Raw genomic sequence first — 27,516 nt, 5'->3', positions numbered from 1 at the left:
CCTAAAACCTTTCCCAAGACATTCCAAAACTTGGATCATGGGTCTGCCTCGACTGATTGCTTGGGTTTCCACTACTGGTTTAACTTTAGAAAGAACGTATTTCTTGGGAGCAGACAGTCACTCGATATTTCATTGTTAAGCCCCCTCAGAGTAATTGTTCAAGGTAATGATAAACCACAAAATTCCATTTTGTATTATGTCCAAAAGCCGTCATCCAATTTGGAAGGTTAAAGTTAGCCTTGGTCGGTATAAAATGAAGTGAATTTGAACTCTGTGCATGATGAGAGGGTGTACCTGAGGCTTTACTGTCCAGGTCGCTGTGGGAGAGCTGCCTTTCAGGCCGATGGAGCCTTGAGAATGGTGGGTACCACCAGCTCTAGTTTGGACGACAGCGGATAGGAAGATACGATTTTCTCTTCCTTCATGAAGGCAGAGATTTTTGTCTGTTTTATTCACTTCTGTCTCCACATGCCCACAGCAGTGTCTGGCATATTTTAGATGCGCAGAAAATATTTGTTTTGAATGAACAAATGCTTATTTTTCATTCTCTAATCAGTGTAATGTATTTATAAGTTTCTGAGTTTACAGTTTTTGAAAATCCTATTTTGGTGGTGTTCAATTAAACTGCTTCCCCTAATAGGTTTAAAAACTCAGACAAGAATCCTAGTTTTATGAGGAATGTCCAATCAGGAAAAAGAGAAGTTAATACAATTCGAACCAAAATATGGCCCATGTGTATTACATATTGATATACATTTATATGCCTCACGGATGTTTTAATTGACAGAAATGTGTCTTCTAGCTAGAAGTGGTTATATTACGTTAATGTTTACTAATGTTCTATTAGATTTGTGTGGTAGAGGCTTTTGTTGCTCTTCATTGTAGCTGACTAAAATATCACTTAAAATTATTTACTTACTGAAATATAGTTTTCACAAAAATTACATTTGGCACACGTTAAAGAATAAAAATTGTTCGGGACAAAGATGTGTTTTAATGTTGGAGCCCTTTATTAAATATAGTTTCTGCTTACAAAGAAAACTCATAATTACCATAAAGTAAAATTCTGCTGATTTTTTTTCTTCGTCTGCCATCAATATTCACATGGAACTGCCCGGAATTACTGTCAAATGCTTTGTCTCTCATCCCAGTGAGCTGCCAGTTAGCCTTCAGGTAGTTTTGAGTTCAGTTTTTTTCCTTGTTTGAAAGGAACATTCCCACAGGCCAAATTAGACAGTGGATAACCAGGGAAATTTATTTCTTCTGTAAAGGCTTCTGGAGGAGAGAATGGCCCAACCGGTAAATCTGTCTTCAAAGCAGCAAGTGCTATTATCAATCCCCAGTTGTTGAAAAAAGGCGGTCTCTGAGCCAAATCCCAGCAGTTAGTTAGAAGGCCCTTGGTAGCAGGTAGAAATGGTCAATCAGCCCTGCAGAGGAGTAGAAACTTATTATGGAAACTTACTACGAAACATAATAGTGAAAATAGAACTATCTTTAGAAGAGAAAATGTAGCAGGACAGTTACTCCTCACAGCAAGCATTATAAAGAAGTCTAAAGCTTCTTTGACAGGAGCGCTCAAACATGAGCCCCCTCACACATATACACGTATTTCTGTGTGATTTTTTTCCAATAACCTCGAGAAGATGACTTTCTGTTTGTTTGTTCTTCTGGGCCGTTTGTAACCTTTGGATGCACAGGCGCTAACATATATAAATTACATGTATCCCAAATTCTGAAGAGTTTGGCATCATAATATTATTAAACTGCTTTAGTAAAATTATTCTTTGCTCATGGAAGTGGGGGCAGGAACTAACCAGTGTCCTCCAATGAGAGCCTGAGCTGGGAAGACTCCAGGCCTCTGTGGGACTCTGAGCACTCACATTTCCCTGTCCTTCTGGTGAGCTGGAGACTAGAGGGTACACCTGACCTTCTCACTAAGGGGCTGGAGCTTTTCTGAAGAGAACTGTTTGGTCTAGGTCTGTAGACAAAAGGGGAAGGATTTAGTCCAGTGCTACAGCAGGGAAGTGTTATCCACCAGATAACAGGAGGCAGGAAGAAAGGATTCCGGAACTGGAGGAGAAGAATCCAAGCTGGAGCAGCGAGCTGAGCCACATCAGCTTGTAACCATCATGAAGGCAACACCTCCAGCCCTGCTGTATTGCGTTGGGAGACTTTACAGAGTGTGGACTTAATTCATATCCCTTCATTTAATTTCCTCCCCGTAACATAACACATGTGAATGTGTATATATAAATACGTATATGTATATATCTTGGTGTGTAAATTTTTTCCCAAGACTGTGATAAACTAAGTTGATAGAGAATCAGGTGCTTTGGGGAAAAGTCTGTTCGATGTGTCTAGGTAATGTAGCCAATTGTTCTTAGTTATGTGTGTTCTTTGTAGATGACTTTTTTTCTGTAGATGTTGTTTACTTGTATTACATAATATACTGTTAGCTTCAGTGGTCTTGTTTCCCCCACTGCTGTGTTCTCAGAGTCTGGCAGAGCAGAGACACTCAAACATTTGTTGAATGAATCCTCATTGTGTGGATGAGGAAACCAAGATTCAGTCATTTGTCCAAGACCAGGCAGCAGCTAATTAGCCCAACTACTTGGGATAAAATCCGCCATTCAAAAAAAAAAAAAAAAAAAATCCGCCATTCAGTTAATGATAAGGATTTGGATTATCTTGGGCTTCCAAAGCTGTTGTTTTTTGCATATTCATCTCTTTAAATGGATTAAAATTTTCTTTTTGTTTTCATTTTTGTTCCATTCCTTTTTATAAAACTCTGGACAGACAGTTTGAGTTTGTTTCATCCATGCAGTAGGAGAAAGGAAAAAATAGGGGTTTGCACATGAAATGCTCATCAAGCAGAAGTAGAGTGTGCAGAGCTCAGGATTTGTGTCCATAGTTGGGAGTGTGTAGAGAACCCTACAAGGGTTCAGGGACACTGGAGGCAGACCACTTTATTGATTGGCCCTCCTGCCAAATTTCTGTACAAACTTTTCTCTTATGTTGTTGCATTGCAGGCCTGCTGGGTTGCTAATGTATGGGTAGCAAATGGTTATTTTCTTCATAGAAAATGGTAGGAGATGCTCAAAAAAATTATCTTTTAAAGAGCACTGATTGACATTAAAGCATGTGATTTTTTTTTTTTTTTTTTTGGCCTTAAATTACTTAAATAAACCCTGAGGCCACTCCCAAGGTGGGAGTGGTGTCATGGCTTATTCATAAGAGAGCCTGCAGTGATTTATACCCAGGTTCCCTGCTTGTTTGAGATGGGACACTGAATGGCTAGCTGGCTGATGGCAGGACTGGTGTGTCTCTGTAAGAGTCCCATACAAGTATTCTGTATGCACACACCAATATCCACACAGCATGATGTAGAGTGGCCTCGGTTTCGTGGGACATTTCCAAACCCGCCATTCCTTGGCAGTTAACGTGCTGTGAACTGAGAGTGTACTTATCGTAAATATTTGGAAAGATGGACTTTTTATTATTTATTTATTTGTGAAAGATGGACTTTTTAGAAAGGAAATCTTAAGGACCAATGAGCCTGTTCCACATAGCCTAAAAAACCTCTCCTGATGTAGAGAGCCTGTCTCACCTCAGAATCATGGATTTGCTGCCTGGGCCCTTGATTTCCCAGCTTAGAATTGATGCAATTTTAGAACTCTGCTGGAGAGGCCATACATTTTGACAGCCAGAGAAATCTCCAAAGTTTTGATCAGTCATGGCCCTCATTTTGCATTGTAATACATGAGGGAGATGTGAAACGAAGAGTTGCATGCTCGAATGGGGGAATTCACCTCTATGGCTGCAGTGCCTTTTGTATGGCTGTATGTTTTCAGTCTCTCGTCTTGCTTCAGGGAAGGCACTTCTTTTGAGATTCACAAAAAGATAACCCAAAGAAACAGGAGCTGTCATCTGGGAAAGTTCTATAGGCAAATGACTTATTATTTTGGCAATTTTCCACAGTTTTCCTCTTCCATGATCAATATTTGTAGAATTTTGCCTGTGTAAGGTTAATTACACACGAATGCATACATGTAGATGTGAATGTGTATATATAAATACGTATATGTATATATCTTGGTGTGTAAATTTTTTCCCAAGACTGTGATAAACTAAGTTGATAGAGAATTAGGTGCTTTGGGGAAAAGTCTGTTCGATGTGTCTGGGTAATGTAGCCAATTGTTCTTAGTTATGTGTGTTCTTTGTAGATGACTTTTTTTCTGATTTCCCCCCTCTGAATTTTAAAACAGCATGAATACAGTCAGCAAGTCTCTTGTGATCTTCTGAGTGCCAGAAAAGTAATGTCAGGATTTCTGAGCTGCTAAACTCGGGAAAGAAATTGGAACATGCCTCTTGTATTGTCTTTTGAGCTCTTGGTTATCAGTTATCTGAGCTACTGATAATCACTAGGTAACAGAGAAGTTGTTGAAATGCATTTGTCTATTTATATTTGCTCCTGGGTGCATTTCTGATGTTTTGGAATTGTCCTGCCTCTCAAATAAATTCAGGCTACAGATGAGGATTGCCATTATCACCAGTATTGTCTATTATTGTTGTGGACATATTGGCCAACAGAGTGGGATGTAAAATGAAGTGAGATACAAATACTGGAAAGAAGATAAACAACCCTCTGTAGAAACAAAAAGGGGCAAAGAAATTGAATAGGTCATTCACCAGGGGAGAAGTAAAATTCACCAACAAACATATGAAAAAATTTAATCTTATCAGCAATCAAGAAATAGCAGGGTAACTTTTTTCATCTGTCAAATCGCAAAGATGCTAAAGGTAATGATCACCATTGTTGAAAAGTATGTGTGGAAAGAGTCTCATACATAGCTATTGGGGATAAAAATTGGCAAAATGTTTCTGAAAGGCACTTTTAAAATATACATCAAGATTTTTAAAAAGTATTCATATTCATCGCTGCCATAGTTCTACTTCTAGGAATTTAGTATAGGCAATATGTCTTTTCTTCTTTTGCAATGCTAATCCTTTACTGATTAATGCAATGACTCCTTTCTTGGAAAAATGCTAGTGTACAATCAAGTTTGCATTTAATTTCTTGGGTCATGTGGTGATTGCCAAACTCCAGCAAAATGACAGTACCCTATACTGCAGTATAAATTTTGCACAACACCTCAGATACTGTTACTTTAAAAATTGTGAAGAATTCATAAAATAAAATCTGTGAAAGTCCATATTTAACATATTTCATGTTTAAAATTCTAAAAATAAAGCATAAAGTACAATCTTGCATTTATAAAAAACTTAGCGTAGCATACATTATCATTTTAATATACACCATTAGCCACCGCTTCTGATTTTCTCTTTGACTTCTGCCCCATCATAGCCCCTTCCTGCCCTGGTTAGCGCCCTGGAGTGAAGCCTTTAGGACAAATCTTTGGACCACCCCTGCTACTCTGGCCAGCACCTTGAAGTTGCACATTTTGCCCTGTTCCCTCTTTCCTATGGAGGAGAAGAAGTATTGTTAAAGAATAAACAAAGGTCAGCCCAGGAAGGATTAACTCTCCTTTGCAACAGAGAAACTGTCTCCTTTGGGGGACCCTCCCACCAGGCAGTGTGCAGCCTTTCTTAGATTTTTTTTTAGAGAGTTGGGACTGCAGTGAGGATTGGCCAGAGGATGTGAGTAGAACAAATCTTGGTAATAAAGAACGCTGAGTTCTGTTGATGGTGCTATTCCAAAAGGAACTCTTAAGTTAGGGGAGTCTCCATTAAGTTAGGTCAGTTAGGAGGGTTTTTTGAATGACAGAAAATTGCTAGATGCTGTAGCATGTGGCTTCAACCATTTATCCACACTCAGGAAGACACTCTTTGAGTCATAAAATGGTAACTCCTGCTACCACATACAGAATGTATCGAGAAGTAATCTGCCACTTAAGGGCTCGCCCGAAAAAGCAAAATATTTTTAATGGGATATTTATATATCATAAGGGGAGACTTTGATTTCATTACTTAGTATGAAGGCACTTGAGCAAAGAGGGAGTGGCTGAATACAGATGCCATCTTGATTCAAAGAAGCGATCTGAGAGGTACTTAAGAACTGGGCTCTGAAATCAAACTTCTCGTGTGACCTCTGCCAAGTGCCTTAACCTCTCTGTGCCTTAGTCTTTCCTATATAAATTGAGAATGATAACAGTACTTTTCTCCCAAGGCTATGTGAGAATTAGTGAATTCATATATTGGGAACATAAAACAGTGCCTGAGAGTTATCACTCCATAATATTAGGTACCATTATTATTTTTGTGTTTGGGATGAGACCATAAATAAAATAATTAGAAATATTAAGTATTTTTTAAAAACTTAATTTCCTGGTGACATAAAACTGAATATTGTCATTTTTAAAAATCTCATTTTGTTTTTATTCCTTTTTTTTTTTTCCTAATCAGATCATCACTTAGTGCAGTATTGGCTTTAAATGAAGAGGATTATGCTTTGTTTTGCTTTTATCTTATTGTGGGGTCAATAAGTCATCCATACCTGGCTGAGCTGGGGCTCAGAATTGATTAGTACAAAAATCACTTCTCTGCCTGCCCTCCCCTGGTGTCTGAGGGCTTCCGGTTTGGAACTGGAGCTCTGTGGAGAAGTTTGCTTTGGGCATGTTGGCCAGGAATGAAGTGGAGGAGGCTGGTGTGGTGTCTACTTGCAGTGCAGACCTTTGGCCTGGATTTCAGTTCCTTTTGCTAGGAGAGTGAGGGATTAATTCAAGAAAAATGGGACCATACTGAGTGCAAAATGTAGCTGTGTAGCTCCAAGTGAGCAAGAGCGGCCCAGAGCTGCGACAGAAGCCCTTTTCCCAGGTTGAGTCAAACTCTCCATGGTTCTGGAAGCCCATGGTGATGATAAGCTTTGTGGGGTTATAGGGGGATTTTCCTGGGCACCCCAAAATAACTAACTGTTCTTTTATTGGGAGCTCTTTTGCAGCAATCAAGATGATAGGAGATCTTGCCACATTAATTTGGGCAATAGAAGCTGTTTGTTTTTTTATTGGGAGATTTAAGTCTCATATAAGGGCAATAGTGAGTAGACATTGAACTGTATGTCAGAAGGTTTAAATTGATGAATTTCCTATGTATTTTGAAAGCAAAATGGAATCATGAAGTTAAAATTTTTTTGTCCAAACCAAAATCTAACAAAGGATCGAATATTTTAGGGAGGTGACTCTGTTCGGAGCCATTCTTTGAATCTAAGCTTCTAGTTAGAAGAGTAAACATCTCACTTGTCTTTTGCTTTTGGAGGATTATTGTGGGTAGTGGCAAGTTTAATTCAGTTAGAGGTTTTCATTACCTCAGGTTAAATTATGTTTTATTTTGCATTTTTCCTAAAAATTAAGGAGAAAAAAATTAGAATTTATTTTCCATAAGATTTCACCAGGTCTATTAATTTTCCCACTATATGCCTCTACAAGAAGAAGAGCTGGGGCATGTTTCCTTGGCCCACAAAGTGCATTTTCATCTCTTTCTCTTTCACTTGCACGTGCACACATCACACATTTCTAATTTGGTGATGTTAACTTTTCTGTTAGCATTCACACACAACAAGCTTTGCAGGGAAGGAATTTCAGGAAGTTGGGGGAGTGTGTAGGTCTGTGTATTAAGACTAAGGTTTGACTGGTGAAAAATTGTGGCCTCCCTCCCAGCTTGTTTATTTTTTTTAACTGAATCTATTTGTTCGGTGGAAGGAATATATTGCCTGCTGCAGTGTGGCTCCTGGTAGGGTGAGTGGGTTCTTTGATGGAATCAGTAAGAAGCTCCAAAGGCCATTTTCTCCTTTAACCCCTGGATTGAATTGCCACCAGGCAGAACAGAATGACTGTGGACAGAGACAGGCAATGTCAGGTTTGATTTGGGCCATCGGCACTTCAGGCAGGCAATGGAGGCCTTGCTGTCACAGAGGGAGCCTCACCTGCCAATTCTGTGATTGCACAAATTCAAGGAACAAGGAACGTTCAACGGCAGTACAAAGATTTGCTCCCCTTGACCTGAGACGGAGTCTGTGACTGACAGAAGGCTACGAGAGATGGCTAAGAAGGGCCAGTCCAAGAGGGAGAGTGCAGGGCAGGCAGGGAAGGCATCTCACCTTGGGGCTGAGACATTTGCTGTTTAATGGAAGTGTCCTTCCAGGTTCCAGAAACTTCTCATCATAGCTGGGGCCAGGAAAGGAAGGTTTTCGTATCATCTCACTTCTATCCCAAACTCTGGCCCCTACCTGTTTGTTTCTTGCACAGCCTATCCGTGAATACTGGTGCCCACTCCTTACCTTCTGAGCATGTTCACAGTTTTGTGAAAAGCACTGATCCAACAATATAAGACATCACTGCCAACTGAGGTAACAGAGGCCTAACAGTAGAGAAGCCATGAACAAAGCAGGAGAACCCTAAACAAACTAAAGCTACCACCAGCCTGTTCCTGTTCCTTTTAACCAATCAGTGAGGAAAATTAATTTTAAAACACCTTTAAATATCAGGTTGGCTATATTTCAGGTTTCCTTGATATCTTTATTTTCTCAGGATACCAGTCATTCATTTTATTAATTGGGATGATTATTGTTATTAATTACTATTATTACATTTTATCCCCATTACAAATAGACCAACATCCAAAAGGAAATAAACTCCTCACATGAAACTAGCCTGAATTTTAAGAGTTTGAAAATAGTAATGCTGAGTATGTTATCATGCCATTAAAAAGCTGAAAGTTAAGGAGAGTTAACTGATTTTTTTATTCCTTTTCTATGGGCTCAGGCAGTGTGTCATATGCTGTTAATATGGTACCCATACTAGGATTCTGGGAGTCTACACTCTAACATGGGCTGTTACTGTGAATTCCCAGATATGGGCTGGTGATGGAGAGAGAGTGAGAACATGGAAACACACAGAAACTCATCAGAAGCATGTCGAGAGAGCTCAAAAAAGTCAATATACAAAGACCCACATGGGACATGCAGTACATTTATGGGGGAACGTATGCACCTTTTATAAAGAGACATTTCCTAAAACAATGAAAATAAAATTCTTCTAAAAAAGAGATCTGCTTTCCAGGCTTGGATCTGGAAGTCATTCTGTCTGTATTTTTGCTTTATGTGTCTGAGGTTTCTGGAGCCTAGAAAATCAGACCCATTTCAAAGGATGTAGACTAGATGTTTTCCTTATTCTTCCCTTGCTGGCCACATAGACTTTCCTTCTGATGCCGTTCACAGGTCTCCTCCTCCAGTTGCCTTGTTGAGTTTTCTGCTTACTTGGGCTGATGGTCTCCATGGCTCTTTGTTCTTCTGCTGAGCCAACCAGGGGGAAGCAATTTGGAGTCTGTCTACTGGGCAGTGATCATGACTTTGCCCTGCTGGATTACTCTACTGTGACAGCAAATAAGACTCTTCTGGCTCCTGAGCAGGTGCTTCTTGAAAAATAACAGAAGAGCTTCTTGCTTTTCCTTAATCCATCAAGATTTGAAATGTTTGCTCCAGTGCAAGTACGCTCTTACTAAAAATAATTGTACTTGTTGAAGTGGTCGTTCATCTCAAAAGATTCCTGTGAGTCAGCTTCGTTCCTTATTCCTATTTTCCCAACACTGAAAGAGAAACTTCTTTATTTTTTCTCCTCTTAAGAATACACTCATTAGCAATGACTTTAACCAGACACTCTTCAAAGCTACAGCATAAGCCTCTGTCCTTGCTCCTGTATTTCTAAATATTTGATATCACTCTCTTTTCTTACAAAGAAATCTAGTAGGAGAATTCTTAGGACTCTTTTCAGTGTGATAACTCTACTATGGAGGTGAATAGTAGCAATATTATCAGTCACAGTATTTCCATGAGCGGAGCAGAATAGTTGAATAGCAAGGAAGTTACGGTTCCAAGATGACTTTTAACTAATAATATAAACACGTGATGGGGCTAGTCATTAAAAATTACTTTCACATCATGCATTGGGTTCCTATTTGGAAACAGAAGGTAAATACAGTAAAGCTCTTGAGTGATTACAGATTTTGATTGTCAAAGGTGTTATTTCAGACACACACACACACACACACACACACACACACACACACACACACACACGTGCACCAGGACAATTAGAATAGTATTTTGTCACTTATCACCGAAATAGGTTGATCCAGTCAGCATAATGGGGTGATTTTGATCAAAAACAGGTTCTTGGCTGCATGTATCTAAAAACTAAATTTAACCTTCAAGATTGTTTACTCAACTATGTATGCTTATAAGAATATTTTTATTTTCCATTTAAATTAGCACCAAGCTGGGTATTCATTGATCTTGTTTAGTTTTGTTCTACATTACCAATTCCCTTCTAAAAAGGTTATATCAGTTTGTACCCCAATCTACATGACAGTGTCTGTTTCTCCATAGCCTTGTGAACACAATGTGTGCCATACTTTTTATTTTTACCAGTCTGGTAAGTGAGAAAGGCATCTCGGTATAGTTTTAGTCAGCATTTCTCTAATTATGAGTAGATATTTTAAGTAACAATCAGTCAGGTAAGACATATTCTAGGGGTTTCATTCAGTTTTCTACAAAATAAATCAGTATTATAGTTGACTATGCATTTTTAAGTTACACAGCGAATATTTCCATTGTACATTTAAACAGTTGCAAAGGATATAATTTCCTTCATATTTAAAATACTGTAATTTTATTTTTTAATTCTTAAAAGATTTTATTTATTTATTTGAGAGAGAGAGAGAGAGAGAGAACATGAACGGGGGGAGGGGAAGAGGGAGAGGGATGCTGAGCAGAGAGCTGGACATGGGGCTAGATCCTATGACTCTGGGATCACGATCTGAGCTGAAGGCAGATGCTTCACAGACTGAGCCACCCAGGCGCCCCAAACTAGCATCTCTTTAAAAAAATATCATGAACTTACTCTTCTTTTTTTTTTCTTCAACTTATGCTAGTACACTTGTATGTCAGGCACTATTTTTTTCCAGTTTTATTGAGAAATAATTGACGTACATCATTGTATAAGTTGAAGGCATATGGCCTGATGGTTTGATTGTGATATGAGTACCACGATAAGTATAGCTGGCACTCATTTTCTCACAGGGATACAATAAAAAGAAAAAGAAAAAAAGAATTTTCTCCTTGTGATGAGAACTTATAGGATTTACTATCTTACAACCATCCTACTGTATATCACATAGCAATGTTAGCTATAGTCATCATGTTGTATATTACATGCCTTATTTATCTTATAACCAGAAGTTCGTACTTTCTGACCACCATCCTTCAGATTACCCTCCGTCTCATCCCTGACTCTGGTAACCTCAAGTCTGATCTTTTTGTCTGTGAGTTGGCATTTTTTGTTTGTTTTTTGGGGGATTTTTGTTTGTTTTGTGTTTTTTTAGATTGCACATATAAGTGCGATCATACCGTATTTGTATTTCTCTGACATTTCACTTAGCATTAATGCCTTCAAGGACCATCCATGTTGTTGTAAATGGTAAGATTTCCCCAATTTTTTATGGCTGAATAGTATATATATATATATATATCACAACTTCTTTATCCATTAATCAGTAGACACTTAGGTTGTTTCCATGTCTTGGCTGTTGGGTCTTGGTAATGATATTTTGGATATGACACCTAAAAGATAAGCAACAAAAGAAAAAATAAGCACGTGGGACCTCATCAAACTAAAAAGCTTCTGCACAGCAAAGGAAACCATCAAAAGGCAATCTATGAAATGGGGAAAAAAAATGTCAAACCACATGTCATTTGCATAACCATAAGGGGTTGATATCCAAAATATGTAAGAACTCCTATAACTCAATAGCAAAAACAAACAAACAGAAACAACAACAAATAACCAGTTAAAAAATGGGCAAAGTTCTTGAACAGACATTTCCCCAGAGAAGATCTACGAAAGGCCAACAGGTATATGAAAAGATGCCCAATATCACTAGTCATTAAGGACATGTAAATTAAAACACAATGAGATACCACCTCATGCCGGTTAAAATGGCCATGATCAAGAAGATAAGAGGTAACAAGTGGCATGGATGTGAAAAAAAGGAAACCCTTGTGCACTGTTGGTGGGATTGTAAGTTGGTACAGCCGCAGTATAGAAAACAGAATGGGGGATCCCAAAAAATTAAAAAATAGGACCACCCATGGGGCACCTGGGTGGCTCAGTCCGTTAAATGTCTGACTCTTGATTTCAGCTCAGGTCTTGATCTCAGGGTAGTAAGTTCAAGCTCCAAGTCTTAAAAAAAAAAAAAAAAAAGGAACTACCATGTAATCCAGCAATTCCACCTCTGCAAATATATCTAAAAAAAAATGAAAGCACTAACTGGAAAAGATATCCATTCACCCATGTCCACAGCAGCATTACTTATAATAGCTCTTCTTTAACCATCATAAATTCTACAGCATTTCTTTTCCTTCCTGGTCTCTTATAATCTTCTGTCCCCTGCAGCCCTTGCAACCCCACCAAAGGTCATCCTAAAATAATATCAGGGTCTGCATCAAAGGCTGTTGATCACCCTATGAGATTACACAGAGGATTGGATGTGCAGATCAGAAATTTCATCCAGTACCAACTTTACTAATAATTTCAAGGAAACAGCACAAGCAAAACAAGGCGAGATCTGGGACTGTCAGTGAGTCTCTTCCAGTCCCTTCTTGCTGCACCAAAGATGGTCTAGCCCAGATAACACAGAAGATACCTAATACTGTATGTGGTTATAGTACTTATATGGAGGAGAGCCCTTTAAACCTTGAGAGATTTCCATTTTATACTTAGTTATGTAGCTTAAGAGACATTTTCCTGGAAGCCCTGTGCTGTAACTCTACAGATTTCAGGTTTGTTTACCACAAACGATTCTAGGCAAACAGGTACACCCTGCAAAAAGCATTCCATAGATAAGGACTTGCCTGCTAGCAAATGACACAAGGTCTGTCATTAACAAGCTGACAAGGAGATTAAACCAGACCATTTCTTTCTCTTCTCGGGTCACTCTCCCTTCCCTCCCCCCGCCCCCCTCCCCCCCCCCCCCCCCCCCCCCGTAAAGGGAGAGAATGGATTTCAGAATGTTGTTTAATCATTTATTTCCCATCCTGTCATATTTCTTCTGCAAGGAAAATATGTAAATAATGGAAATTTTCAAAAAATTATTTTTTGACCATATGTATTTAAATTTAAATATCTTCTGGTTTGAGTTATCCATACAATTAATATGCATATGCATTGATCAGAACAGCATAAATGTATTACAAATTTTGATAAGTAATTATAAATAAAAGATAGCTTTATTAGAAAAACAACTCTTAATAAGATGGATGAGATGACTTTTGTAATTGATATTTTTATTGGGATAATTGATTCACATGCAGTTGTTAAGAAATAATCCAGGGGCACCTGAGTGGTTCACTCAGTTAATCGTCTGCCTTCAGGATTGTGGGATCGAGCCCCGTATCGGGCTCCCTGCTCAGCAGGGAGCCTGCTTCTCCCTCTCCCTCTGCCGCTCCCCCCTGCTTGTACTCTCTCTCTATCAAATAAATAAATAAAATGTTTATTTATTTGTCAGACAGCAAGAGAGCACAAGCAGGGCAAGCAGCAGGCAGAGGGAGGAGTAGGCTCTCTGCTGAGTAAGGAGCCCAATGTGGGCCTCAATCCCAGGACCCTGGGATAATGAGCTGAAGGCAGACGCTTAACCGACTGAGCCACCCAGGCATCCCCAAATAAAATGTTTTTTTTTTTTTTTTTTTTAAAGAAAGAATCCAGAGAGTTCCCCAACATTTTACCCACTTTTCTCCAATGGTAACACTTTGCAAAACTGTCATGTAATACCTCAGTCATACTCCACCCATCTTTTTCAGCTGTTCCAAGTTTTACTCATGATGAGGGTGTATTTAGGTCTGTGCAGCTTTTGCATGAGTGTAGGCAGGTTTCCAGCCCCGCAGTGGAGATTCTAAACACATCCCTCACAACAGTGAGTCCTCATGTTGCTCTCCTTTAACCACACCCTCACGCCACCCCTGACCCGGGCAACCACCAATCTGTTCCCCATCTCTAAAGTGATATACAAATGGAATCGTACAGTATGTCACTTGTCGGGATTGTTTATTTTCAGCCAGCAGAACTCCCCTGGAGATCCATCTGGGTTGTTGCAGGTGTATTTCAATGGTTCATTCCATGGTAGAGCTGTGCCACAGTTTACTTAACCATTTGCCCGTCGAAAGACATCTGGACCGATTCCATTTCTTGGCTATTGCCAATAAAGCTTCTGTGAACATTCGTGTAGAGGTTTTTGTCTGAACATAAGTGTTCATTTCTCTGGAATACATAGTAATTCCATGTTTTGTTCGCCTCAGTGTACCTCTCTTGTTGCAAACCTTCACTGGCCTTTGATTCAGAGCTCAAGACTTACAGCCCAGAGATTGGTGTGTTTATTTTATTACCTCCAACCAAATGTTGTCTGGATATGATTCTTTCTAAATGTTTAATGCCTTCTCTGGTCCATTTCTAATGAATTGTGCATGAAGCAAAATGAATTGATAAAGTGCTACAAGGAGTAAACTTGGTGACATTTTTCACCTGCCGCCGTGCTTCTCCCTTGAATCCATTTGTCAGGATACCTCTCAAGCAGTGTGCTCCATATTGATTTATTATTTCGAGAATCTTCTCATTGTGAACATTTTGGGGACTTGCAGAACTCTGCTGAATGTCTATCCCTCTCCAGGATACTCCCCTGAATTGAAAGCAGAAGGGGAGATACCAGACTTGTCATGAAATTAATTGCTCTTGTCCTCCTGAGGGACGGATTTGACCATCCTTGAGCCAGCTCACCAGAAGGGGCCTGATGAGGGGATGTATGTTTCAATGTGGTGTCACTTTTATTAAGTGACTTTGTCTTCAGGGGCACACTTCAGTGCCTTCCAGATAAATCGCTTCTGTCTTTGACAGTGACAATGACAATATTTCCAACTTCACACATCCAAGAGCCAATTGACAGGACAAATTACACATTGGTACTGTTTGATAAGCTCAAGATGGGGCACAGCGTCTCAAATCACTCTACGTCATTGGAACGAAGTTATAGTAATATGAATCATAGAAACAAATCTATCATTTAAACACCTAATTGTGAGACAGAAGCTGTATTTAACAGCCGAAGCAATGTTTGTCTCTTTTATTAGAGTGCAAAAATAGTACTTAATTATTTTTTGATGTTGGGTCTTAGTAAATTTACTTCCCCCCCCCATGATGTACATTTACATAATAAAAGGAAACCATCTCCCAGTAAAATTTCTATTAATATTTTTATAGATTCTGTCAACATAACACATGCAAATATTTGGAAAGACTTGCTAAACAATAAGAAAAGTATTCTTAATATTTATGACCTTAGGAAAGTTACTGAAATAAATAAATATTACTGAACAAAGGAATACGCATAAATGTGCACCAGAGGATATGCGCTTAAGGAAAACCTAATTTGTACTGCCAGCACGGATGCTAAGAAGAAAATTAAGAGTAAGTCTGTGAGCCTTTCCAGGTCATCACCATCCCCTTGGGGATAACAAAAATGTGCTGTTTGAGACAGGCTTACCTTAGGTCACCAGTCTCATCCTCTGCCTCTGGGTCAGCCGACTAAACCTGGCCAAACAGATGTAAGACAAATACTTCAAAGCATAGCCTTAAGGGAAATGGCAACAATTGCTCCTCATCCCTGTCTAACCAAAGGAGAGCTGGGTCTACTCCTGAAGAGGTCTGCCAAAAAAACAGGCCCCAGAGTGGTACTTAAGATTCATTTTGGAGAAGAAAATCCTCATTTTGATCCAGAATCATCTGGGCTTCTTAGGGATGCCCCACAGAAGTCTGAAGGGCTGAGAAGTAGGACCCTGGGGGGTAACCAGAAGGGATTCCCAGGTCTGCTGAGAGCTGAGCCCTGGCCTCTCAGGCTGGCCTTTTGAGGCTCTCCTGCCTTTGTTGAGGGATCTGTAAAGCCCAACTCACCATGCGTGTGGCTCCCAGAGCAATTCCGCATCACATGCTGTCTGGCTTGTTGGTATATATACCACCCACAAGGGCAAGGTTGGAGCCAACACAGCACATGCTTAATATTTGCTCTTTGGAATTGTTCTTTGAAATAGGGATTGTTTGCTTTGTAAAACACCATTTCAAAATTCCTTAGGAATAGGATATCTGAATATTAAGTATGCATTCTTTTCTCCTTCCTTCAATTCTCGATGCTAGCTAGCATCATTGTTTAAATCCCTGAGTTATGCAAACACATCTCAGGTTAAGGACAGTTTAACTGATTCCAAATTCCTTTTTGAATGTTAAACAAGCCCTGGCAGAGTGTCTGTCACCTTTCTATGTTCCCGATGGGTCTCAGTGTGGACAGTTGAAGAAGTGGCCAGAGAGAAGATAGATGACGTAAGAATGAAAAGAAAAAAAAAATTAAAAGAAGGGTCTAGAGCCTCTTCAGGGAAGATTGGGGTAGAGGGAAGAATCTGGTCCTTGGGGTAGAAGTGCTGTGTCCCACATCTTTTTTTTTTTTCAGGGACCAGCTGTGTGATGTGCAACAAAGGGATGGTGTTAGGCAGGTATGAATGGCCCCATTGAGCACTGAAGACCGAGAATGTTGATGATACACCTTTGAATCATCAGGAATTTATTGCAATATAATTATCAATACTTTGGGTTTAAACACTGGGAACGCTTGTTATTTGGATCTCCAAAATGAAGAAAGGAGAAATCTAAGAAAAGTGGAATAGATACTGAGTAGCCTAAAACAATGCATTGTTTTACTCCAATAATTCATTAAAGGCCAATCAGTTTATGTGCCTGGAACGTACTGAGAGTGAAGACATAGATGTCAAGGGAGGCCAAGAACCCCTTCTATCCAGGGCAAGTGTCAAGTCACCAATGGCGTTCTAGTTGCCAGGCCATTTTGTTTGGGAGGCAAAGTCCGCCTTGGGCTTCTACCTCTCTATCTTCCTAGCTCCTACTCACCTTCCCTTCTCCCTTGATGCTCTTCCAAAGCCCCTCTCCTGCCTGCCCTTCCACCACAGCAACATCTCAGGAACCAAAACCACAGTGAATGTAAAAATAATGAGTCTTCATGGAACACAGCTTGATCCAAGGAATGGACTCTAAATGGGGATTTTTTTTTTTTTTGTCCCCATTGTGCTGTATGAAAGACCTTTTTGAACCCAAGAGAAGTTTTCTGTATTCACTGAAAATGCTCACAGAAGCATGTGTGTGTTCTTCTCGCTAAAGCTAGCCTTGCCCATGGCAGGTTTAGTCCTGTAACCTTTGTCTGTGTACTGAGAACATAAGCCTCACAAGAGGGCAGAGAGTTATATTGATTCTAGTTCCTAGTAGGTGCTCAATACATACTTATCAAATGAATGTCCTTTAAGAGATTTAATTTTCAAAAACAATTTAATTTTCAAGCCCAATGCTTATTACTTTATTTTCTTTTCACAATGACTTCATAGGTTTCCCTGTGGACAGCATTTATTCTTTAATACTTCCTTCATGGCTTAAACTTGTAATACAGTTTCCGGGTCATAATTAGCATTATGTCTGTCTTTGCATTGGGGATTGTTAGGAACTTGCCACGTGGCTCCATCCCCACTCTTCAGAGTGTCTAGTGGTTGCCTGCCTCTCTGCAGCCAGCAAGGAAGGAAACGATTCAAGTTGGGATTGTGACTCTCAATGTTCTGTCCCGTTTTTCCACAAAATGCAGTAGGAATTAATATCAGAGGAGAAGAGTTTGACTCTGCTGTTGACTCAGGATTGGCTCTTCTTTTTCTTATCTTCTGCCTTATAACCCAAAGGGTATTAGGATTCCCAGTCAAGTATTCTCCTTCTTGAGTTCGTATCATATTATTTTATGTCAGCAGAGGTCAGGAAGTCTCCTACAGACAATGAAAGAACACCAAGGATTTTTATATCCCAAGAAAGGCCTCTGGAGAAGCTTTGATCTGGATGTGCCATCCTGTAGAAACTTCACAGTAAACTGAACCGAAGCTGGGCTCGTGTGGTTGTGAAGTTGGGTATGTCCAGCTTGGAAGGTCTAAGATCTCCAGGAAGCCAGGTGCTTGGATTTTTAAGTGATCGTCTGTTCTCTCCCACCTCTTTATTTTGGGGCCCCTGTCATTAGCCTCACCATCCCACTGTCTGGTCTAGGATAAGATGGGTCAGGGTCCTAAACAAGGGGTTTTCAGGCCAGAATGAAATATTGACTGGCACCAAGAGGAAGGGATGGTGCTAGCTTGGTTGGCCAGAAGGCTCCATGTCAGGCAACCAGAGTCTGTTTTGCCACAGATGAAGAAAGAATGGTGATTCATGAATGGAGAGCTGGCTGAGCTGTTGGAATAGTCCCGGGTGGGAAGGAGAGCTTCTGAGGACACTAGTCTCTCCTGACTGACACTGGGCTTGTGGCAGACACTCTGGCGGGCCGCTCAGCTCCATGGCCTCTATGGATTTTCACACGTTGTGAATATTCTCCAATAATATTTTCAGTCGGGGTTGGGTAAAGCCCATTCACACACATTGCAACCGTCTGTGTCTGAGGCAGCAGTGTATGCCATTGAATGACACATGGGGAAAAACTTTCATTTTTTTTTTTTTTTTGCTCTGCTTGTTTATTTCTCTCTGAATGATTCATTCTTAATAAGTTTCTTGCCCAATGCCTGTTCCTGCAACCATAGAAAAGATGTTAATATTTACTGCATATTTCCAACTGGTTGTTACTCCCCCTGAAGACTTCCCGCCATCTTCCGAGTCCCTTTGTTCCTACACCCTGGGAGGCGACAACTTAAAAAAAAAAAAAAAAAAAATCTGTCTACCATTTTGGGCATTTAGTGACCAGTTTAGTGACTCAAGGTTTCTCGTCTATTCTGTGGCTCTGGAAGATTGTAGCCCATAAGGATGAGGCTCAGAAGGGACTTATTCATCTAGAAAACATTCACCTCTTTCATAGGTGGGCAGGAATAACAAGATTCTGCTTCACCAGACCTGAAACGGTGTACAGCTATGTTGGCAGCAGATCCTCCTGAAGCCGCCTTGCACATTGAGTCCTGTGTTTTTACTCCTAGGGAGGAAGTGCCCACAGAGGGGTGTGAAAGAAAGTCTCCTGCACAAGGAAGATTGTGGCAAGAAGTGATCTCTCTCTCTATGGAGAGAGTAAATCCCTGCCACAGCGTTGATTTGGAAGGCCACAGAGATAACACGCTATATTTGGGGGTTTCTGTTTATTGACACACATAGATCCTGTGGCCTCGTGTTGGTAGAGGACATGGCTGAATGCACAGCATAAAGAAGCTTTGGTATTTTGAGAGCGTTGATTTTGTTTTTTGAGTTTTTACTTTAAGTTTTCCCTTGAAAAACAGAGCCATAGGTATTTTTCTATTACACTATATATCAAAAATTAAAGAGAGAAATTAACATTTTTTTAATAAAGCCTGAATAGTTGTTGTTTTTTTTCCAGTGATTTAGAGTCAACAGTAAGGGTTAATGGCAGACTCTGGAGAACTTAGGGGAAGGTTAGTGAATGCACAGGCAGGTAGTAAATAGTTGACTTATGAGGGGAAAGTGCACAAAGTGAGAATTCCAGAACACGGGCCATTATGGATGATAACAGGGCTGATTTAAAGGGGTCATTCTGAGGGGAAACTGTCTTGGTACATCATGTCATCATTTTACATTCCATTTTTAGGGAAACTCCATGCAGATAATTCTTTTTCCATGTCTCTTTAAGAAATGCCAACTTAGCATTGTTTCTTTGTATTTATGTTATCTCCTGGGATTTCTGACATCATCAACTCCACAAAGGCAACAAAACAGGTTTCACTGACTTCCCAAGGTTCACCCAGTGACATCAGTTTAGACCCTCTAGCTCATTTTTTTTTTTTTTTAAGATTTTATTTATTTGACAGAGACAGAGATAGAGCAGGAACACAAGCAGCAGCGGGAGTGGGAGAGGGAGAAGCAGGCTTCCCGCCGAGGAGGGAGCCCGACGTGGGGCTCGATCCCAGGACCTGAGCCAAAGGCAGACGCTTAACCACCGAGCCACCCAGGCACCCAAGACCCTCTAGCTCATGTTTTATGTTGACTAGATCCTGTAGGAACCAGAGAACAGTTCATGACTGGGATGGCCTAGAAGGGTTTGCACAGAGATAACTCATTTCACTGAAGAGGAGACTCAGCCAAGAGCCTTACCAAGGCCTGAGGTGAGCAGACCCTAGTCCTATCAAGCAGCAGGACTGGAGCTGCTTATCTATACAATCAGCCATTTTCTGGCATGTCCTGAGAATGTTTGTTGATTCTGTGCTTGTACAAAGGGCTTATCTGTCCACTGCAGCTTCTGTAGTCTCCATGGAAAATCCCAATCGAGGGCTGACATAAATTGTGGTGGAAGCCCCAGAGAACACCGGTGTGCTTGGAAGCCCCTGTCAGTATCACAGTGGAGAGGAGTCATCCCCTAATCCACTTTTAGCTCTCCTTCTTCTGCAGGCTGAGTAATTCTTTGCAAGATGAAGCTAACGGAATATTCAGGATTAGTACTGGTAGAACACGTTTATGCTTCTCTTTTCACAGAAAGCTTTTGGAAAGATGCCAAGAGTTTGCAGCTCTTGAGATTAAACAGTTTGTCTTCATTGATTTCATTTTAAATAGACTATATTTTCTTGAGTTTTAGAAATCATATATTATAAATGGATATTAAATATATTAAATATGTGTGTGTGTGTGTGTGTGTGTGTGTGTGTAATTTTGTTATTTGTGCTCCATTTTACCTGGGAATTTTAGAAGCTTTCTGAGTCTTTCTGCAATTATACAACAAGGAATAAAATTGTAAAGAACGGCCTAGGCCCCTAATGGCATGGAAAAGAGTGTCATTGACGAAAGCACCCCATGAAAGAATGCTATCCACTCTTTGAGAGAACCCACTGCATTTAGGGTGCTCACAGAAATCCAAAATCTCTCTTATAGTCAAAAGATGGGGAAAATGAACAAGTGGCTCATAAGTGGACTCCAGTGGCAACAGCTCTCATCTAATAGGAAAGTGGCTTAGGAATTCAACAGGTATGTTTTTAGGATGTCTTTTCCATGCACTCTTCCTCACAAATCCTCAAAATGTACCTGAAAGCCCAGCACCTTGCAGGACAGAGTACGTGTCCTAGTGCCACCACCTGACCTAGGGTTCTTCTCTTAGAAAATGGGCTGGCGGTAATCACATTCCTTCCTGATCCACGGATCCACAGGGTTGTCAACGAAGCTGGTAGACACAAAGGGCCTTTTGTCTAAAGTGTGACGCAAACATTAGGTACTACTTATTCAGGATCTGTGTGGCTTGATTTGGCCGTGATATATATATATATAAATGATGGTTTAGGACCTCGTGCTTGATGTGCAGTGTGCTATCCAGGTGACCTTGGTGAAACTGGGCCACTGAAGGGAGATTACTTTCATAATAAGTTTAATATCAAGAGGTTACATCTATGTCCTATGGTCCTACCTCAGAGCTTTAAAATTGTTTTTATATATGTCTACATATTAAAAGTAGCTTTTGTTATTATTTTAGTAAGCTCTTCAGGCTACTCATCTCTGCCCCCTCCTTCTCTCAAGCACACTTCCAAAATAAAGCTTCATTTCCTTAAAATCTTCAATTTTCAAGTCATAAATATTTATAAGAGAGGAATACATTTTTCCGAGTTACACATATTTACTACTATGAAATCACTTTCAATTGGAGTGAATTATCTACAACTTCTAATAAAGTTCTTTAAGCTCATCCCTTAATTATATCATGTTAGAAGGCATTGGCTGGATAACTTTGTTAAAAAGTGTGTGTGTGTGTGTGTGTGTGTGTGTGTGTGTGTGTGTATGTGTGTATGTGAGATTAGAGCAAATTGAAGGAGATTTCCTCTCTCTGAAGGCTGTTTCTATCAAATATAAGTATGATTATTTCTAGTTTCAGTGGCTAGTAAGAAAGAATGCACTTTTACTTCAAGCACTGAAGCTAGTTTCCCCATTTTCTTTTGAATTTCTAAAAGTAAAGATGTCCTAGAAAGGAATGAGGTATTGCAACATGGTACCACTTGGATGAACCTTGAAAACATTATGCTTAGTGAAAGAAGCCAGATGCAAAGGGTCGCATATTATGTGAAAATCTAAATAGTAAACCCATACAGACAGAAAACAGACTGGAGTTTGCCAGGGGCTTGGGGGGGGGGGTGGGGGAAGATAGAGAGTGACAGCTTCATGGGTATGATGTCACCCTTGGAGGTGGTGAAAACATTTTGGAACTGGACAGATCTGAGAGTCGTACAACATTTTGACTACTAAATGCCACTGAATCACACATTTTAAGATGGGAATTTTAAATTTTATGTGATGTGAATTTCACCTCAATAAAAAAGTAATAAAGCTGTTAAAAAAGAATAAAGGTATCACAAAGTACCCTATACAGAAAGCACATTTGCAGCAAGTGTATAAATCACGAACTTTGTATTGTACATTTACTCGTACCCAGAGTGACAGGAGCCATCCAACCTGTGGCTCTCCCTGTGGGGGTGTCTGTCTGTGTCATTTCCCCCTTCCATCTCCTGCCACGTGTTGTCAGTCCCATCTCTGTAATGTCGTCCCCGTCAGGCTCCGTCTGTCCTTTCCTGTCACCAGCACGAACTCCACTCCCGATCCGGGCCCTCTTGCCTCCTGGATGTGCTGTCTCAGCATTCTGCTACTGCCCAGCCCTTCCCATCTCTTCCTCCTGGCATCAGGCAAGTCTTCCAAGTTCACAACCGTGCTCGGACCCAGACGCTTCTGGGACGGTAGACCTTCCATGGCATTCCCTCCAGAGCAGGGATGTCCCTGCTCCTTGGACTGCATGCAGGGCTGTCTTCCAAAGTTTAGCCTCCTTTCATCCTGTGGCAGCTTACCTCCTGTGTCTTCTCCAGGGCTGCCCTCTGTGGAGGAGGGCTTTCCCCACTGCAACCCCTTTCCTTTCTGCTCCCTCCTTCTCTGACTACCTTCATGCGCTTCTCCTACCTGGCGTTTGAGACCCCATGTCTTGAAATCCAGTGACTCTCTCCCCTGAGGCCTTCCGTCAGCAGGACACCATCACTCCCTCCTCTGAATCCTCAGGGTGCTTTGCCTGTATCCCTCGCCTGCCCTTTTCACGGTCTGCCTTATTAATTATGGTAGAGGGTTAGCGCTTGGCCCAGAACCACCCACCTTGTGAACTGTGGAACTAGGATGTAAATCTCAACTTCGCTTGCTTCAAAGACTGTGCTGTGAGCAAATACCAGTGACCTCCATCCTATTGATTTTGGACCTCTCCATCTCCCCCCTCCTTCTCCATCCCCTTTGGCACTTCGCCATTGTGCATAATAGGTTCCTGATAAGTATTCCTAGAATGTGCAGCACTGTGTCTCTTTACAAAGAAGTTATTTTTTAAAGGGGCTGTCCAATTAACTCTTGTTTAAGGGATAAACCATGAAAAAAATGCAATCGTACTTAACTTCTGTGTTTTTGTATGTGGCCTTTATAGCCCCACTAAACACAGACATTGATTGGAATCATTGTGCCCAAATCTCCTTTCTCATCATTTCCATGGACCTTTTTCTGATCTTGTCTTCCTCAAATTGACAGTATTTACATCTGTGTCACCAATTTTGAACCTAATTATATGCTATTTCATGTTATTTCTTAAATGATTTCTTCAGTTTTATGCATTTCCATAATGCCAGTTGTCCAACGGTGTCAGCTCCATGCATTTTGATGACTGAAAAAAAAAAAAAAAAAACGAGAGAGAAAGAATGAAAATCCCTTCTTAGTATGATAATAAACAAGTGTTTAAAAAGACACTATTTGAGGGGCGCCTGGGAGGCTCAGTGGGTTAAGCCTCTGCCTTTGGCTCAGGTCATGATCCCGGGGTCCTGGGATCGAGCCCCACATCGGGCTCCCTGCTCCGTGGGAAGCCCGCTTCTCCCTCTCCCCCTCCCCCTTCCCTCTGCTCACGGGCATGTGCGTGCATTCTGTCTCTCAAATAAATAAATAAAATCTTTAAAAAAAAAAAGACACTATTTGAATCACTTGGAATTATTTGTCTTTGTTTTCGTACTGCCCATCTAGCTATTTGATAAGCCAGCATTCTAGTCTTAACCCATCTGTGGATCTTTCCTTTATTATCACTATAACCAGATGCCCATCAGTTTAAAACTTGTTTAGGCTGAAAAACAACTGAGCGTTGCTATATTTAAAAATTTATCTTGCTGGTGGTGGGGGAGTTGGGGAAAACAATTATGTTTTAAGCCATAATGTAAATAGAACAGTTTTTGTGTCCTTGGCATTTGCTAGAAGCAAAAGCTTAAGTGAAATCAAACACTCAGAGAATTGTAAAGAGATTAAGGAGACAAGTTTAATAAAGATTGTTTTTTTCAGAGGCGGCATCCTTTTGACTTCCTCCTGTCATTAAATTCTGCATGTGTTTGGTTGAAAGTAAAATTTAAACGGCTTTATGATTTTAAAGAAATGCCAAATTATGTAAAAAGATGATATTCTTACTCTAATTTGAATTTTTTAAAAAAAGGGGTAGGGAGAGGAGAGGGAGAGTGGGTCTCTAGAAATTAGGTTTTTTAAAAATCCAACGCTACTTAAGGCATTTCAATACCTTTACCAAGTGTTCAACTTGTGAGGGAGAAAAGGTAGAAATTCTGATGACAGTTTTTTTGTTTGTTTGTTTGTTTGTTTTTTAAGGAGCTGGAAAGATGTCTCTCCACGTGCCCAGAGTGACAGTGTGACTGAGAACATCTAAGTGAACAACTAGAATGAAAAGCCTAATATTGACCTTTCCCTTTTTCTTCCTCTCTTCCCTCTGCAGGTTACCTATCTGGGTAAAGTCCCTACCACAGGCATGCAGTTTCTGTCAGGCTGCACAGAGAAACCAGTCATCGAGCTCTGGAAGAAGCACACGCTAGCCCGAGAAGATGTCTTTCCAGCCAATGCCCTTCTGGAAATCCGACCATTCCAAGTCTGGCTCCATCACCTTGACCACAAAGGTGAAGCCACGGTCCACATGGATACCTTCCAGGTGGCGCGCATTGCCTACTGCACTGCCGACCACAACGTGAGCCCCAACATCTTTGCCTGGGTTTACAGGGAGATCAATGACGACCTGTCCTACCAGATGGACTGCCACGCTGTAGAGTGTGAGAGCAAGCTCGAGGCCAAGAAGCTGGCCCACGCCATGATGGAGGCCTTCAAGAAGACTTTCCACAGTATGAAGAGCGATGGTCGGATCCATAGGAACAGCTCATCGGAAGAAGTTTCCCAGGAATTGGAATCCGATGATGGCTGAATGAACTTAGGATGCTTCAGCAAGGCAGCATTGGTCAAGGAATTCAAGATGATAGATAAATAAGCAATGGTTCAAATTCGGGAAGAAAAGACTGCCAAACTATTGGCTGACCAAGCTTTTTAAATTTAGAAGAGCAATTCTAAATCTAAAGAAATGTATTATTAAAGTAATTACATTACATTGAAATCTGCTGCTGCTGTGACTGTGAGGAGGGTGGGCGTGCGGATGGGGAGGAAAGTTCTAGACTGTCTTCTCCCCCCCCCCCATTTCCCCATGCTTCCCTGTAGGAGACCTCCATGCCAGTTATCACCGTGCTCAGGCAAATACACTGCGTCTGTTATTTGATGGACCATTCCAATTTGCCTTATGAAATCCAACAAGAATGTTAGATGCACTTATAGGATCCCTAGTCATGGGGAAGGGATATGGGGGGGGGGGTGCAGGTGTGCGGAGGCCACAGAGCTAAAGGAACACCTCAGGCTCATCCTGAGAGCCCCTCTCCCTGGCATATTTCAGATTCTCTCCTCAGTAAGCAAATCAGCACAGCCTTTATTGAGCTTTACAACTAACAACCTGATAGTTGGCAGTTAATTCACAGTTAAAGATAATGCTTTTATTTACGTAAATATATCAAGCAGTACCCTTTTATTGTATTCACTTCATCTCTTTTCTTAGAATACTTGCAACTACTAATAGCTGCTTTCCTCAACCTTCCTCATCCACCCTCTTTCCCCTTCCAACCCAGCCAACATCCCTAAGGGATGGATTCTCAGCATACACTGCGGGACGCAAAAAGGGAAGAAAATAACCAAGCAGATGAAATAAACAATCAAAGTAGGAGTTTCAAACAACCACCACAACCACAGAAACCTTGGAAAAAGGGAATGAGTTATCAGTAAGTGAGCAAACTCCATGTAGGCTGTCCTTTGATCAATTCTGATTAATGGTAACTTAGTTGATGGTCCTGTCTGATGAATCCTTCACAGCAAGCTTCAGATCTGATTGGGCATCACCAAGGAAGCCTTGCCCCCATCACTCAATATCGTACTCTAATAGGGAATGTGCTTTATACACCTGGCTTGTCTAGAGAAACTGCATCCTAAAGGGAAATCTGACCCTGTTATCTTAAAATTGGTGATATCTTAGGGGCAGAATTGCCGGTTTGTTCACTGTTTCTAATGAGAAATTCTCAGTAAGAGAGCCTGAGATGTCTCAGTTTAATGGATCTTTAGGTATCATCAACACAGAGTCAACACTGAATGAAATTGAAAGTGTTGGTTCAAATACATATATTTAAGGCCAGGAGCAGATGGCTAGTTTTCCAGGTAACGTTGCTCCTCGACTGAAGTCTGTTTTTAATCCCCATAACGTTAGGGACACTGGGGCACCTTACAGAAGCCTTAAATGAGAGCTCATCGAATCCAGAGAGTAATGGTGTCAGCGTTTTGGTCTGTGTATCTGCGTGTCCGTGTATGCGTTTGTGTGTGTGTACGTGTGCCCCTGTGTGTGGGTCCAGTTTTAAGGCATGTAGAGTGAGCATGGAGTCGTATTGAGAAGAACTCGCCTCTTGGAGATATTGCTTGCTGTTCTACAACACATGTAAACTATTCTATAGCATAAATGCATTCATTCTTTAATAAAAAATATGTTTGCATTAATAAAGCTGAGGACTTTCATACTTTATATGTCTTTCCTTTTTTAAGTAATGAAAACCTGAAGGACAGAATAGATCAAATTGAGTAAAGAGGGAATTCTTCCTAAAAAACATTCCTACTAGGTCATAAATAACCCATTCTTCCTTGATAGTGTTTAAATAAAGCTTGTTTTTTTTCCAATGCCCAATTTATATTTAATTCAATGAGATGGTATCATGTCAACCATTGAAATAGTTATTCAGTGTGGTGGACTTAATTCAGAGGAGAGTCTTCCGGAACGTTTTGCCAGTGATCTCCATTTATAAAATCTTGCATTTTATCTTGGGAGAACCTGTGCTGAGATCCTGGAATGTAAACCCGGAATGATTCCTTCTGACAGCACTAGTTAAAAATGTTTCCTGCAGGCCATGATTTCTCAGAACGACCCCATTAATCTAGCAAGGCAGGTGGCCCTGGAGCCCGTGCATCTTGAGCAGTGCCCTTCATGGACTCAGTA

General features: G+C 40.6%; 1 protein-coding gene across 1 annotated transcript in view; it reads left to right on the top strand.

Annotated features, from left to right (window-relative positions):
• The window catches only part of PID1 (phosphotyrosine interaction domain containing 1), a 219,515-nt gene extending 192,488 nt beyond the window's left edge, over positions 1 to 27,027 (top strand). Inside the window, exon 3 of the mRNA XM_027590969.1 lies at positions 24,889 to 27,027. Within this exon, the coding sequence (XP_027446770.1) occupies positions 24,889 to 25,365 (477 nt within the window). The 3' untranslated portion in view covers positions 25,366 to 27,027. The remainder of the gene's footprint in view (positions 1 to 24,888) is intronic.
• The last annotated feature ends 489 nt before the right edge of the window (positions 27,028 to 27,516 follow it).

Source organism: Zalophus californianus, chromosome 3 (assembly GCF_009762305.2).
Source record: "Zalophus californianus isolate mZalCal1 chromosome 3, mZalCal1.pri.v2, whole genome shotgun sequence".
Lineage (NCBI taxonomy): Eukaryota > Metazoa > Chordata > Mammalia > Carnivora > Otariidae > Zalophus > Zalophus californianus.
Note: the sequence above shows the minus strand (reverse complement) of the source record. Positions and strands in the feature narration are given on the sequence as shown.